Source organism: Schistocerca nitens, chromosome 2 (genome assembly GCF_023898315.1).
Source record: "Schistocerca nitens isolate TAMUIC-IGC-003100 chromosome 2, iqSchNite1.1, whole genome shotgun sequence".
Taxonomy (NCBI): domain Eukaryota; kingdom Metazoa; phylum Arthropoda; class Insecta; order Orthoptera; family Acrididae; genus Schistocerca; species Schistocerca nitens.
The window spans coordinates 640,580,422-640,593,495 of record NC_064615.1 but is presented as its reverse complement, the minus strand read 5'-3'; the positions used below and the strand labels follow the sequence as shown (position 1 = coordinate 640,593,495).

At 42.1% G+C, this 13,074-nt stretch overlaps 1 protein-coding gene across 2 annotated transcripts in view; it reads left to right on the top strand.

Moving 5' to 3' along the window:
• LOC126236753 (myosin-6) overlaps positions 1 to 13,074 on the top strand; it is a 300,874-nt gene that overhangs the window by 270,742 nt on the left and 17,058 nt on the right. For both annotated transcript variants that reach the window (XM_049946291.1, XM_049946293.1), the window contains one exon: positions 5,637 to 5,828. In XM_049946291.1, coding sequence (XP_049802248.1) covers positions 5,637 to 5,828 — 192 coding nt within the window. The remainder of the gene's footprint in view (positions 1 to 5,636; positions 5,829 to 13,074) is intronic.

Below are 13,074 nucleotides of genomic sequence, written 5' to 3'. Positions count from 1 at the left end.
AAAAATTAGTTCCAGTTTTGGCCACTATGTCAAATCTGGCGCTCTGAATTCAAACAAGGCACGTGGAAATCTTTCCATATGTACTACATTAGGAACGGGACTTGCATAGAAAAGGCCAAACAAATGAGAAAGGCATGATGTTGATTTTATTATCAACCACCGCTTATACAGTTTGTTCAGTACGAGCACCAGAGACATTGACGTAAAACGACGCGATCAACAGTTGCTCACAGCAGTTCCCGTGGAATCTGAGCAACTGGCCGTCAGATCATATAGAACCCAAGCATGACCCTGATAAACACGTTCTTTTGGAAATCCGCAGAGTCAAATTTCACGTGGCTTCAAATCAGATGATCTTGCAGACCACGCTTCTGAGAAACCTGGGAAGAAAATACGTTCGTGGAAGGTTGCATTAAGCAGAAATTTTACGGGGTAAACAACAAGAGGTGACGCCTCAGCTTGCATGAAAACAGTGGTTTCCACACAGTTACGCTCTTCCAAAGCAGAATTCACATGCTGCACAAGGAGGTCTCTATAACGTGCAGACGTCACGGTACAACTGGCAGGCCCTCTGGATGTATTCTCTTCAAAGAAGAAATGACAGTGAAAAAAAGCTGCCTGTGAATCCACACCACACGGTCACAAACGGCGAGTGCAGTGCCTGTCCATGCACAATACGCTGTTTAACAGTACTCCAGATTGGGCAGTTCTGTGCATTCAGTCCACCCTGTAGTGTAAAATGTGCCTCGTCACTCCACAGAATATTGCCCGGCCACATGTCATCAACTTCGATCCGTGCCAGAAACTGAAAAGCAAATTCAACACGTTGCTGCGGATCACGAGGTTTCAGTTGTTGCACCGTCTGGATCTCATACGGGTACCAGTGTAAAATGGACCGCAAAACTTTCCGTATTGCTGACCATGGGACGGACAGTTCTCGTGACACTACACGAGGACTAGCACTGGCTGGGACACTTGCTGCATGGTCAGTTACAGTAACAGCGACCTCGTTTACTTGAAACAATTTCACTAAAAGCACACAGTCTCTCTTCTCCACAGCCATACTGTTCACTCACTTTGTGGCTTGTCAAAGCACAACGTGGATGTCATACCGTCAAACAAACTGTGTACAGCGCCAGATTTGCACCTGGTGGCCAAAATTGGAACTCATTTTTCCAGCGTAAATCGAATCCGCGTTACGGCATTAGCATATCTACCAAGTTTCGCTCCCACACGATAATTACAGCTCACTTTGGACCTCCGCGAATAGCTGTACTTCAATTGTAACCACGCTGTATAATGAGTGAAAGCAGACTCCTCCGACAAAATTTCGATGGTTTCTCTGGAATGTTTTGCCATAATGGACTGCTGCTCTTCAGTGGATCGTTACGGTATTAATGTAATTATAATTTACTCTGTTTGTTACGGTGATCGCTCTTGTTTTTTTGAATACACCTTTGCGACAGTGAAAATGCCTATTAAGCAGTCACCAAAGCGTACAACACAAAACAAACGAAAATGCAAGAAACACGCACACTTTTATGTGGTCTGTCGATGTACAGTAAATTATACAGGGTGTTACAAAAAGGTATGGCCAAACTTTCAGGAAACATTCCTCACACACAAATAAAGAAAAGATGTTATGTGGATATGTGTCCGGAAACGCTTAATTTCCATGTTAGAGCTCATTTTAGTTTCGTCAGTATGTACTGTACTTCCTCGATTCACCGCCAGTTGGCCCAATTGAAGGAAGGTAATGTTGACTTCGGTGCTTGTGTTGACATGCGACTCATTGCTCTACAGTACTAGCATCAAGCACATCAGCACGTAGCATCAACAGGTTAGTGTTCTTCACGAACGTGGTTTTGCAGTCAGTGCAATGTTTACAAATGCGGAGTTTGCAGATGCCCACTTGATGTATGGATTAGCACGGGGCAATAGCCGTGGCGCGGTACGTTTTTATCGAGACAGATTTCCAAAACGAAGGTGTCCCGACAGGAAGACGTTCGAAGCAATTGATTGGCGTCTTAGGGAGCACGGAACATTCCAGCCTATGACTCGCGACTGGGGAAGACCTAGAACGACGAGGACACCTGCAATGGACGAGGCAATTCTTCGTGCAGTTGACAATAACACTAATGTCAGAGAAGTTGCCGCTGTACAAGGTAACGTTGACCACGTCACTGTATGGAGACTGCTACGGGAGAACCAGTTGTTTCCGTACCATGTACAGCGTGTGCAGGCAGTATCAGCAGCTGATTGGCCTCCACGGGTACATTTCTGCGAATGGTTCATCCAACAATGTGTCAATCCTCATTTCAGTGCAAATGTTCTCTTTACGGATGAGGCTTCATTCCAACGTGATCAAATTGTAAATTTTCCACAATCAACATGTGTGGGCTGACGAGAATCCGCAAGCAATTGTGCAATCACGTCATCAACACAGATTTTCTGTGAACGTTTGGGCAGGCATTGTTGGTGATGTCTCAATTGGGCCCCATGTTCTTCCACCTACGCTCAATGGAGCACGTTATCATGATTTCATACGGGATACTCTACCTGTGCTGCTAGAACATGTGCCTTTACAAGTACGACACAACATGTGGTTCATGCACGATGGAGCTCCTGCACATTTCAGTCGAAGTGTTCGTACGCTTCTCAACAACAGATTCGGTGACCGATGGATTGGTAGAGGTGGACCAATTCCATGGCCTCCACGCTCTCCTGACCTCAACCCTCTTGACTTTCATTTATGGGGGCATTTGAAAGCTCTTGTCTACGCAACCCCGGTACCAAAAGTAGAGACTCTTCGTGCTCGTATTGTGGACGGCTGTGATACAATACGCCATTCTCCAGGGCTGCATCAGCGCATCAGGGATTCCATGCGACGGAGGGTGGATGCATGTATCCTCGCTGACGGAGGACATTTTGAACATTTCCTGTAACAAAGTGTTTGAAGTCACGCTGGTACGTTCTGTTGCTGTGTGTTTCCATTCCATGATCAATGTGATTTGAAGAGAAGTAATAAAATGAGCTCTAACATGGAAAGTAAGCGTTTCCGGACACATGTCCACATAACATATTTTCTTTCTTCGTGTATGAGGAATTTTTCCTGAAAGTTTGGCCGTACCTTTTTGTAACACCCTGTATAGCAAATGCAGAATTTAATTACTGAATATCAGACCCGCCTCTCATACGACGAGCTGTGTTTTATACAAATCGAAACACGTTTCAACATCTTTGTGCCACCGTGACTGGATATTCTTTACTCAGTTCTGTAAAATATAAACATATTCTAAGTTGTCATTATTGTAACGACACTAGGCCTATAAATAGTTTTTGTCTGTTGTTGACATTACGTTTATTCTTCTACATAATTCGGTCGGGCGCTGATGACCGCGCAGTTGAGCGCTCCACAAACCAAACATCATCATCACATTATTCGGTTATGTCGGACCTTCTGTAAGATACTGGATATTGGTTAGCTCGTCATCTGTAATTAAATGATAATATCGTGAGTTTGATTGCCAAGTTAACAATATCCAGTGATGTACAAAGGTCCTAAACAACCCAGCAATGTAGAAAAAGTAACGTGCGAAATGACAACAGACAAAAACTCTTTTTCGCTTTCATTTCGTTAAATAATTATTATTTAAACATGTTACACTTTAAAGAACTGAAGAAGAATATCCACTGACGATGTCACGAGGATAGTGAATCATGTTTGAATTAACGCAAAAAACAGTTGTTTTCATAACAGGCAGACCTGATATCCAGTAATTTTGTCTGCGAACACCGATACATGGGTACTGCAATAGCTGCAAAACTACATGATGAGTATATACAGAAGTGTTTTGTTCAAATGTGTGTGAATTTCTAAGGGACCAAACTGCTGAGGTCATCAGTCACTAGACTTGCACACTACTTAAACTAACTTACGGTGAAAATAACACACACACCCATGCCCGAAGGAACACTCGAACCACCGGCGGGAGGGGCCGCGCCAGAATTGTTCTCTTAGATGTATTGTTGATCAATGAACCTGTCCGCAGTGCTGTGTACAACTGTCAGCAAGCAACTAACACGGCCGGAAGAGCAAACCCGAGACAGAATCGAGCAGCATTGAACTCACGTGAAATGGCAAAGACTTAAGTGGGCAGCAAATACAGTAAGTGAATGGGAAAAGTTACGTACAGTAGTTAGTTACACGTTCGATGGAACAGTCAGACGATTTCTCTGTCGAAATTAAGTGGAACAAGTCAGTTTACAAACGTGATTAGTTTTAACAATAATGAATGTAATATTTTTCTGACCTACTTTTGCTATGATATTTAAAAACCAGGTTTCTCTTGCAGGTAATTAGATAAAATTTCGTCTGTGGGAATGAGGAGTAGTAACAACAAACGATTTTAAGCTGAATTTAAACCTTCTTTTGCTCCCTTTCAGACATTTCATATTACTGGGCAATAAATCCAAAAATTTTGTTGATATATATTGAACTCCTTTCTGAGACACTGACACCTTTACTAATGGGTAATCCAAGCATCGTAGGTATGTTCATTAATCCAAGCATTCGCAAAGTATGCTGAAAAATGACAGTTCCACTCTCTGCCACCATGCGAAAATATGGCGCTCTAAACAGTCATAACGTGAAAAAATTGTCATTTTTTCGTCTATTTCACTGTCCGTCTGAAGACTCCTTTTTCTCAGTAACGGGAAGGAGTATCAAGTTCAGATTTATGACACTCACTGAGGTCTAAGACACCTTGGTGGGGTTAAACATTTAAACTTTTAAATCAGTGCAGTCAAAAGATGCGGTCGTTTATGCCACATGTTTTGATACAGACTCACTCGTCAAAACATATATGGCACTTCCCGGTGATCTAGAATCATGAAATTTGGCAAGAAGCAATGTTTCACAGTACAAGTAAAGGTAAAAAATACAAAAATTGTTACATTTTAATTATATCACATAAAAATATCTTTTTACCATTAGAACTTATACTGCATTCATCATCGGCCAAAAGCATAACAGAAAAACACTACTTCATTCAAACATTAGCTGTTAGTTGTAGTCATGTTTTAGTAAGTAAAGAAAATACTTTATTAAATTTCCTCTCTTTATATATATAGAAAGTGAATCCCCAGGTCGCTTCTTTTTGTACGTCCGGGCTAGTCTCAGGACCCATTGTACAAATTTCGATACGATCTTGAAGTTTCCGGGACTAATATCTTGTCACTACCTATCCCGACAGGCAAAAGTCGTCGAGATGCTTGATTCCCGGGTTGGAAGAATTGTCTATATACATGATTAAGTTTGTATGGAACCCTCAGTTAATGTGTCCTAATCACTGTTTTTTTTTTTTTTTTTTTTTTTTTTTTTTTAAGCAATGCTACAAGATCCTATCGACCACCATTCGGGATTTACATGCAGTGATCTCCAGAAAGGCACTGACAGTCTTCGATGTCAAAGGTGGCCTTGCTCTATGTAGATGTCCATAATTTATCTTGCCCAGCTCTAGTGAGTACGTTAGGAAGGTGCACCGGGCGACGCAGTAGTAGAGAGTAGCTGTTATACTGCTGCCTGGGTGACAACAGTTTGACAGGGGGGCTCTGAACAGCGTGCTACTGCGCAGGTGGTGCGCGCCGTGTCCGAAGGCAACCAGGCGGCTGAGACGCTCTTCTCGGGCGTGACGGCCAGCTACGAGCAGCTGCGCTCCGAAGTGCAGGCACTCGCCAAGGTGGAGAGGGTGCTCATCCAGACGGCCGACAACGTGCTCGACACCAAGCGCCGCATCGAGTACGGCGTCCATCAGATCCTGCTGCAGGTGGGTGCTCCGCTCCCAGACCTACCTCCCCCTTACCTTACGTTACCTTACCATTACTCATACGTTTAACGTAACGATATCTCACCTGGACTCTTTATTCTGAAGTTTTATCTTGAAGCTTTACTTGAACCACACCTTACCTTACCTTAACCTCCACCTAACCAGACCTCTGTTTTTTTCAACGCTTCGTTTTGTTGCATGTCACACAAAATACCCTACCGATATTGGAGTGCCTGTATTATTCCGAATTACGATGCAAAATTTCTTCGGACATGCGCACTGCGGCGACTACAGCCGTTATGAAATACAATGAATCTATTCGCAGTCGCAAATAAGGACAACCATCATCTGTATAATGCATTGAGGACGATGAAAATTTGTGCCAGAGCGGTCTCGAACCCGGGTTTCCCCTTTTATCGAGAATTGTCGCCTCACCTTTTTGGTTATCGGAGCACGATGCATGGCATTGAGCCTCGCCCGAGTAACCAATTGGTAATGCGACCACTCGCGATAAGCGGGAAATCCAGGTTCGAGTCCGGTCTGGCACAAATTTTCATCGTCCCCAATCCATTATACAGCTGACGGTTGTCCGTATACGCAACTGCGAATACGTCTCTTTTAAAATATCTTAAGTGCTCGTACAGTTCTACAGAGATGACCCAAATTATTGTAATGTTTCTTTTACTTCACGTCTATGGTCACAAATTTCTTGTCGTCAGACTACCGGTTTCGGTCTATAATGACCATCTTCAGACCTGCAGAAATAGTTGGGAAAAACACAAATACGCTAGCAGATTTTCTACAGCTGAAAACAGTAAAATAGACCATAATGAAAAGTATTATTGACGTAAATGACGGTTTGTGCGCTTTAAATATGAAGAGGCATACCTGTTTCAAAAAAAATATTTCGTAACATACTGGAGCCATAGTGGCATCATCAAATGCTAAACACAAAATCAGCGCCAGCATCGTCAAATATATTTATAAATAACAGAATATACAGGAGCCATCTTGTCAGCAGCACTACCATTCGAAACAAACTGCCGTATAGTAGCCACAAAATGTTTGTGTTGCAAGTTCGCCAGATGTCGTTACCGTAGGCGTACACATATTCTTGAATGATTAATTGTCCGGCCGGCCGTGGTGGCCGAGCGGTTCTAGGCGCTGCAGTCTGGAGCCGCGCGACCGATACGGTCGCAGGTTCGAATCCCGCCTCGGGCATGGATGTGTGTGATGTTAGGCTTAAGTAGTTCTAAGTTCTAGGAGACTGATGACCTCAGAAGTTAAGTCCCATAGTGCCCAGAGCCATTTGAACCATTAATTGTCCGGTAGTTGTGACGATAGACGTCAGGTAAAGGAAATTTGTTCTATAATCGGATCACTGTTCAATTCGCGACTATGTCGCACCTTGTGAAAATATTGTAATGTTAATGCTGGGCTGAAAGGTGCTCAAAGTTGCTGAAGATGTGTTCAGTCGGTTTGAAAGGCCTAAAGGCGTTAAGTTAGGAGACGTCCATTAATTAAGTTATCTCAAAATGTGTGGAGGGGGGGGGGGGGGGCGCGGCGAGGCGAGGAGTGCCCGGCAGAATCTCACCGAATTTCATTTAAAGGTGGGGCGCGAGGGGGGGAGGGGCAGCGATGAACATCTCACCTCAACTTTTTCATTCAGAGGATATACATTACTAAAATGGCTAAAATTTGGTATTTTAATATTAATCCAAAACGTAGAAAATGTGGAAGCGCCCGCAATCTTTATGGCCACTCTGTACTGAATTGAGTGCCTTATACATGTGAATCCCCGGGATACCCCGATTTGAAACCCAAGTGCCGCATAAGTGGCAGATTTAATTCGAGGAGTTCTCTGCCGTGCCATTCTAAAACACTATGTCCCTGTCAGTAAGTCAGTCGTGATATTCTTATAGCACATATAAAGCCGATATTATTGCATTCAACATGAATTTGTATCAAAACTTTTACAACGCGTACGTTAAACGGCAAGCAGACAAGTCGAATAACATGCGTTAGCAGGAAGTTACTTGTTTGTGGTAGGAAGCTAAGCTGAAGCTCATTGACAAGAATTCTCTTACTGGTCGTGTAAATCAGGAAACTGAAAAGTCACATGCACACAACGATCAAAGGAAGGTACAAACAAGGTCCAGTGACATTTGATGTATGTAATACGCTAAAAAATGGTCAGCTTTCTAGAAACCATTCAAATGGTTAACACTATTTACACAGAGCCTTTTTGCCTGTCTGTCTCTCGCTGTCTGTCTGTCCGTCCGAATACTACTCTTGATTGGCACGTTTATAAGAATAACGTTTTATTAAAGTGTTTTAATCAATATTTAAAATAAATAAGAAAATTTCATTTTTACATATTTTTAACCAACTACTGTGTAATCCTCACGTGAGGTTGGAGCGAGGAAGGGGTGCGGGGGTGGGGTTCCTATCACATCTAACCAAATCTCACCAAAAGGAGAGGCGGGGTCCAAATTCTAAAGAATACTTCTCACGTAATTAATGGACTTCACCTTACTTGTACGTTTAGTGAGAGCAGATGCCTAGGCTGAGCCCGTGCTGTGAGCCCTACCAGAGGAAATTTTGCGACAACTAAATGCAAAAATAGCATTTTAAAGCAATTGTCGAATTTTTGCGGTGCGGGCCTCTTTTTGGCGCATTACCGAGCAAGCGAGCACAAAATGCGAGACGGGGAGAGCAGAGACTAAATGGATAGGATACCCGCACCAGGTCTCGTGGCTCAGGATAGGAAACATGAACGAAGGCTTGGTAATGTTTGACTGCAAAGAGGTGGCTACAGACAGTACAGATTCCCTGTTCGTAGCTCTTCTATGTGTAATAACGAATGGTGTGGAAGCAACTGCGTTAAAACTGTGTATTTCCGTTGGTTTTAAATGAGAACCGCAAGTCAACTGAGTACTTACCGTACATAAACTGCCTACCATTTTCGGATTTTCAGTCGTGAACAACTCGTTTGAAGAAAACTAGTTGTAAGAAATCCCACACTGACACGGCTCCTTCAGGGCTACCGGCACTAACGAAAAATAGCATTGAAGCAAAATGTGCTGCAATCAGTTGTAAAGATATGATGAGATATTTTAATGCTGTTTCTGGTGAAGGTTTCACAGAACTGGGCCAAGAGTTAATAGATCTACAGTAGCGACGATAAGTATTTTCGACAAAAACATTTTCGCCGCAAGGGTGTGCGCCGTGCGCTTTTCTGCCTAGCCAGTCCGTCTTGGCTGACTGTGCATCAGGATTCAACGTAGTGTTGGTAAGTACAACACTGATAGTGCAGTTGTGGTCGATCCAAAAGTGTTTTCACACTGTGGTTTATTGTCGGAAAACAAATGGCTACGCCAGTATTCCGCCGAATACCTTTGGTTTACATTAGCCTTTGTTTTGTTTTTCCGCAGTTCGCGACACACCGAAGGTCATAAAGCATTCAGCAGACCTCAAAGATGCGGTAGTTTTCGCCATACAGCGAAGCAAGTTTTGGTTTGTCGACACACATTGTGAAAGTCTGGAATAAGGAAAAACGATGCACAGGAATCAAAGATAATAAACAAAGAATGGGTCGGCCGAGCAATGTCACCCTCCGAACGAAGAATCTCATGAGGAGGATGTCAAAGAATGACCCAAAGAAGACTGCCGTTGACATAAACCGAGATCTGCGTGAACTGCACAACGCTGAAATATGGAACAGTACCGTAAAACGGATCCTCGGAGAGTCTAATCTTCATATCCGGTGCCCTATCAAAAAGCCACTGACGTCGGCAATGAAAGAGAAAGCCCGACCAGAGTTTACCAGAGCGCGTAAGGGCTGGACACCTCAACACTGGTCTCATGTGCTCTAGAGCGATGAAAGTAACTTTAATTTGTTTTTTTTTTTCGACGGGATTCGGTATGTTCGACGAACGGTCAATGCAAGAAACGATGTTCGGTACCAAGTGCCCAAGTGGTGGTGAGAACGTCGTGATGTGGGGATGTTTCTCCCGTTCAGGAGTCGGCCCTCTGGTGCCTATTGAAGGGAATATGGATCGTTTGAAATATTTTGAAATCTTGAGAATGCATATGTTGCCACACGCCAAAGATAAAATGGGACTAAACTGCGAAATTCAGCACGACAGTGATCCTAAGCGCACCTCTGCCCATGTCGCAGACTTTTTGAGAAGGATGTGAGTAAGGATGCTTAAGTGCCCCAGCCGAAGACCAGATCTCACTCGTATTGAACACCTGTGGGATGAACTCCAACGAAGGCTAAGGGACGAAAATTCTCCAGCCACGACCAGTTGTTGCAATTTTTGGTTAAAGATCGTAGAAAATCCCCCTGCGTCATTTGGCTGCTCGCGTTGACTCCATAACATAGCGCTACGCGGCTGTAATTATGGCGAAAGGTTACGCAATCAGGCGCTAATGGCTGTATACGCTGATTCGAGTTCCGCAACTCTAGATATAATACGACTTTTGTCAAACTACTGTAATTTTTATAAAACTATTGTGATATCGCCAGTTATGGAACACAGTGGTCCTTGTTTTGTGATATTAGCGCAATTGCGCTGTGAATCAAGCTACATAACAGTTATAAAGATTTTCGACTGAATAAATTGTTTTTCTTACGAAATTGTGTTTTTCAAAATACTTTCTGTCGCTAGTGCAGGTGCGCATTATGTAATAGTTCGAGTTTCAGATGTGATGCCACGCCCCTCTGGTATAAGTAGGCATGGAACGGGCTCATACTATTCGAAACAGCACGGTGCCTTCTGTCATTACGGAAGTTTTGAAAACGGCATCTGCTGCGATAGTTGGAGCTTACAAGTCTATACAACTCATTAGGTAGCAACAGAAGGAGGCAAACCCACAACATTCTGCAGGGCCACCTCAAGTAAGATTAGGCGCATATTCCATTATGTGGTATTAGACAAGTATGCCGACCTCCACTTGTAACACTACGCTACTGCGTATGATACTTATTAAAGCCTGTACTATGGTAAGTTGACGGGCTTCACCTTATAAGAAAGGATTTTGGGGTAGATATTGACCGCGTGTACCCGAATGGAGGCAAAATCAGACTTTCACCCACTCAGTAACAACAATGATGCGTCAAGCAAGTCTGAAGTGCAACTACACGTTAGGACGGACAAGAAACGACACAGCAGATGCTACCAAATTGTTAATAATACGGTCGCCAGCCTAATTAGGCATTAACTGAGTTTCTTCCCAGTACAAGTTGATGCACGTTCATACAAAACAACATGTAATAACACTGCATACTATGGTAAATTTTAGACCCAGGAAATCTACTGAACTAATAATTTCACTTTCTGTACTAATATGGACAAGCCATAAATACACAACAATACACCATAATGTTTACTACAAACTTCGTACTGTCTATTGATCTGATTAAAATCGGGCATCGGTTACCCTAGAAATAGCACTTTCGAAACACACATACAATGTCAATTTTGAAAAAGGTAAAACACTAATAAATTTTGGTTTTATATTGACTTTAACTTTGCTGGTCAAATCAGTTCAGTACACTTCAGAATTTAAATGAATAGAAAAGAAAGGGGGGTGGGACCTTGAAACTGTTATGATCACTGTACTGAAACTTTGATTATTGAAATCCTTAAGCACCCAAGATTTCCAATATATGAGTTATTACTCTTTTTTAGCTTATTTCCTGCTCATTTAACTACCATTATTTTTGTCTCAAACCAATTAAACTTCATTACTAAACCAATTTCAAAATTATCTTCCAACTTTGTCAGACCTATATTATTAGCTTATATATTCTTTAACAACAAAGTTCTTTAAACAATTTCCTAACATAGATAGGTCTGCAGGTAATTATTAACATAAACTTTATATCTTCATCTCGGGACACTCGGATTGCACAACATGTGGACAGGACCCTGTCTAGGTTAGTGATGAGTATAATTAAATGATAGGACAGGTCTGGTAAAAGTTAAGTTGTTATTAAACAGTCAGGAACAAAAGTAACACTGGTCCACACGAATACAGTACTAAAAGTTTCAACCTGTTCGTGTCGATGCGGCGGTTGGCGGACGGCGAGATGGCGAGGCGCACAGCACACATACAATCACAGCTATGGCTCTTGATGTATCGGCACTTTGCTTCTTCTTAGCGTCGCAATACTTTTCCATTTAGTGCCTATGATATATAGCCATGCTGTATAGTCGTCGGAAACGGCACATCCGAGGCTCAATGAAATCACGTTTTCCAGGAGAGCCTCCTCGATCCAGAGCGTGTTTCTCAGACCGATTCCCATCTCCGACTACTACTGCTGAGCCCGTTATGCCGTGCCGCGCCCGTGTGTATTTTCCCGCGCTCGCCTGCCATCCATCCTTTTACCGCTCCCCTACAGACAGGGTATTCACCAAAGGTTTTACATTCTACATATCCTAATACATTGCCTACGTATGGATCAGGCGCATAAATACAACTTTAACATCTTACAACAGTTTCAACATTTCTTACATTTCCATTTTGTTATAATATTGCTTGCAATTTGACATAAACATTAATATTCACATCGAAAATTGGTTACAGTTCCTTTAACATCATGGCATGAAAAGAAAAAGAAATGAAATCAGAACATCGATTACACTAATTTAACGAAAATCAGAAGAAAAAAATTATTATATGTACAGTTGTTGTTGTTACACATGCCCCTGTTCCCAGTAAATTTCACTAAGTGCAAATTTGATGGGAACACTAATTTTTATATTTATACAGTGGTTCTGAATCTTTGTGTGAATTTCCAATCCAAAAAAATTTATACCACAAGCTTCCTTTCACTCACGTTATATAGGTCTACACTTTTTAACATATCAAGAACATTTACTTATCATTTACTTAAGTGCCTTTGGCACAGTCCAATCTCCTATCACAACATTATTTAAATAGCAAATTACTCATTTTTACTAAATTTCTCAAAGAAATAATTTCAAAATCTGGAACACAAACATTTAACTACAAAAGCAAATGCAAATATCTATATACACTATAAGACAATTTATTGCTGCTTGCATTGAATGGCAGTCCATTTCTTTACTTACAAAAAAAACCACACAATAATATTTAGAAAAATCACTACATATATTTGCTGCCTATTATTTAGATTTTGGGCAGTCCATTTCGCATCATTTTACCACATCACCTGTACCACACTCACAATTCTCCATTGACCATTTATCTGCCC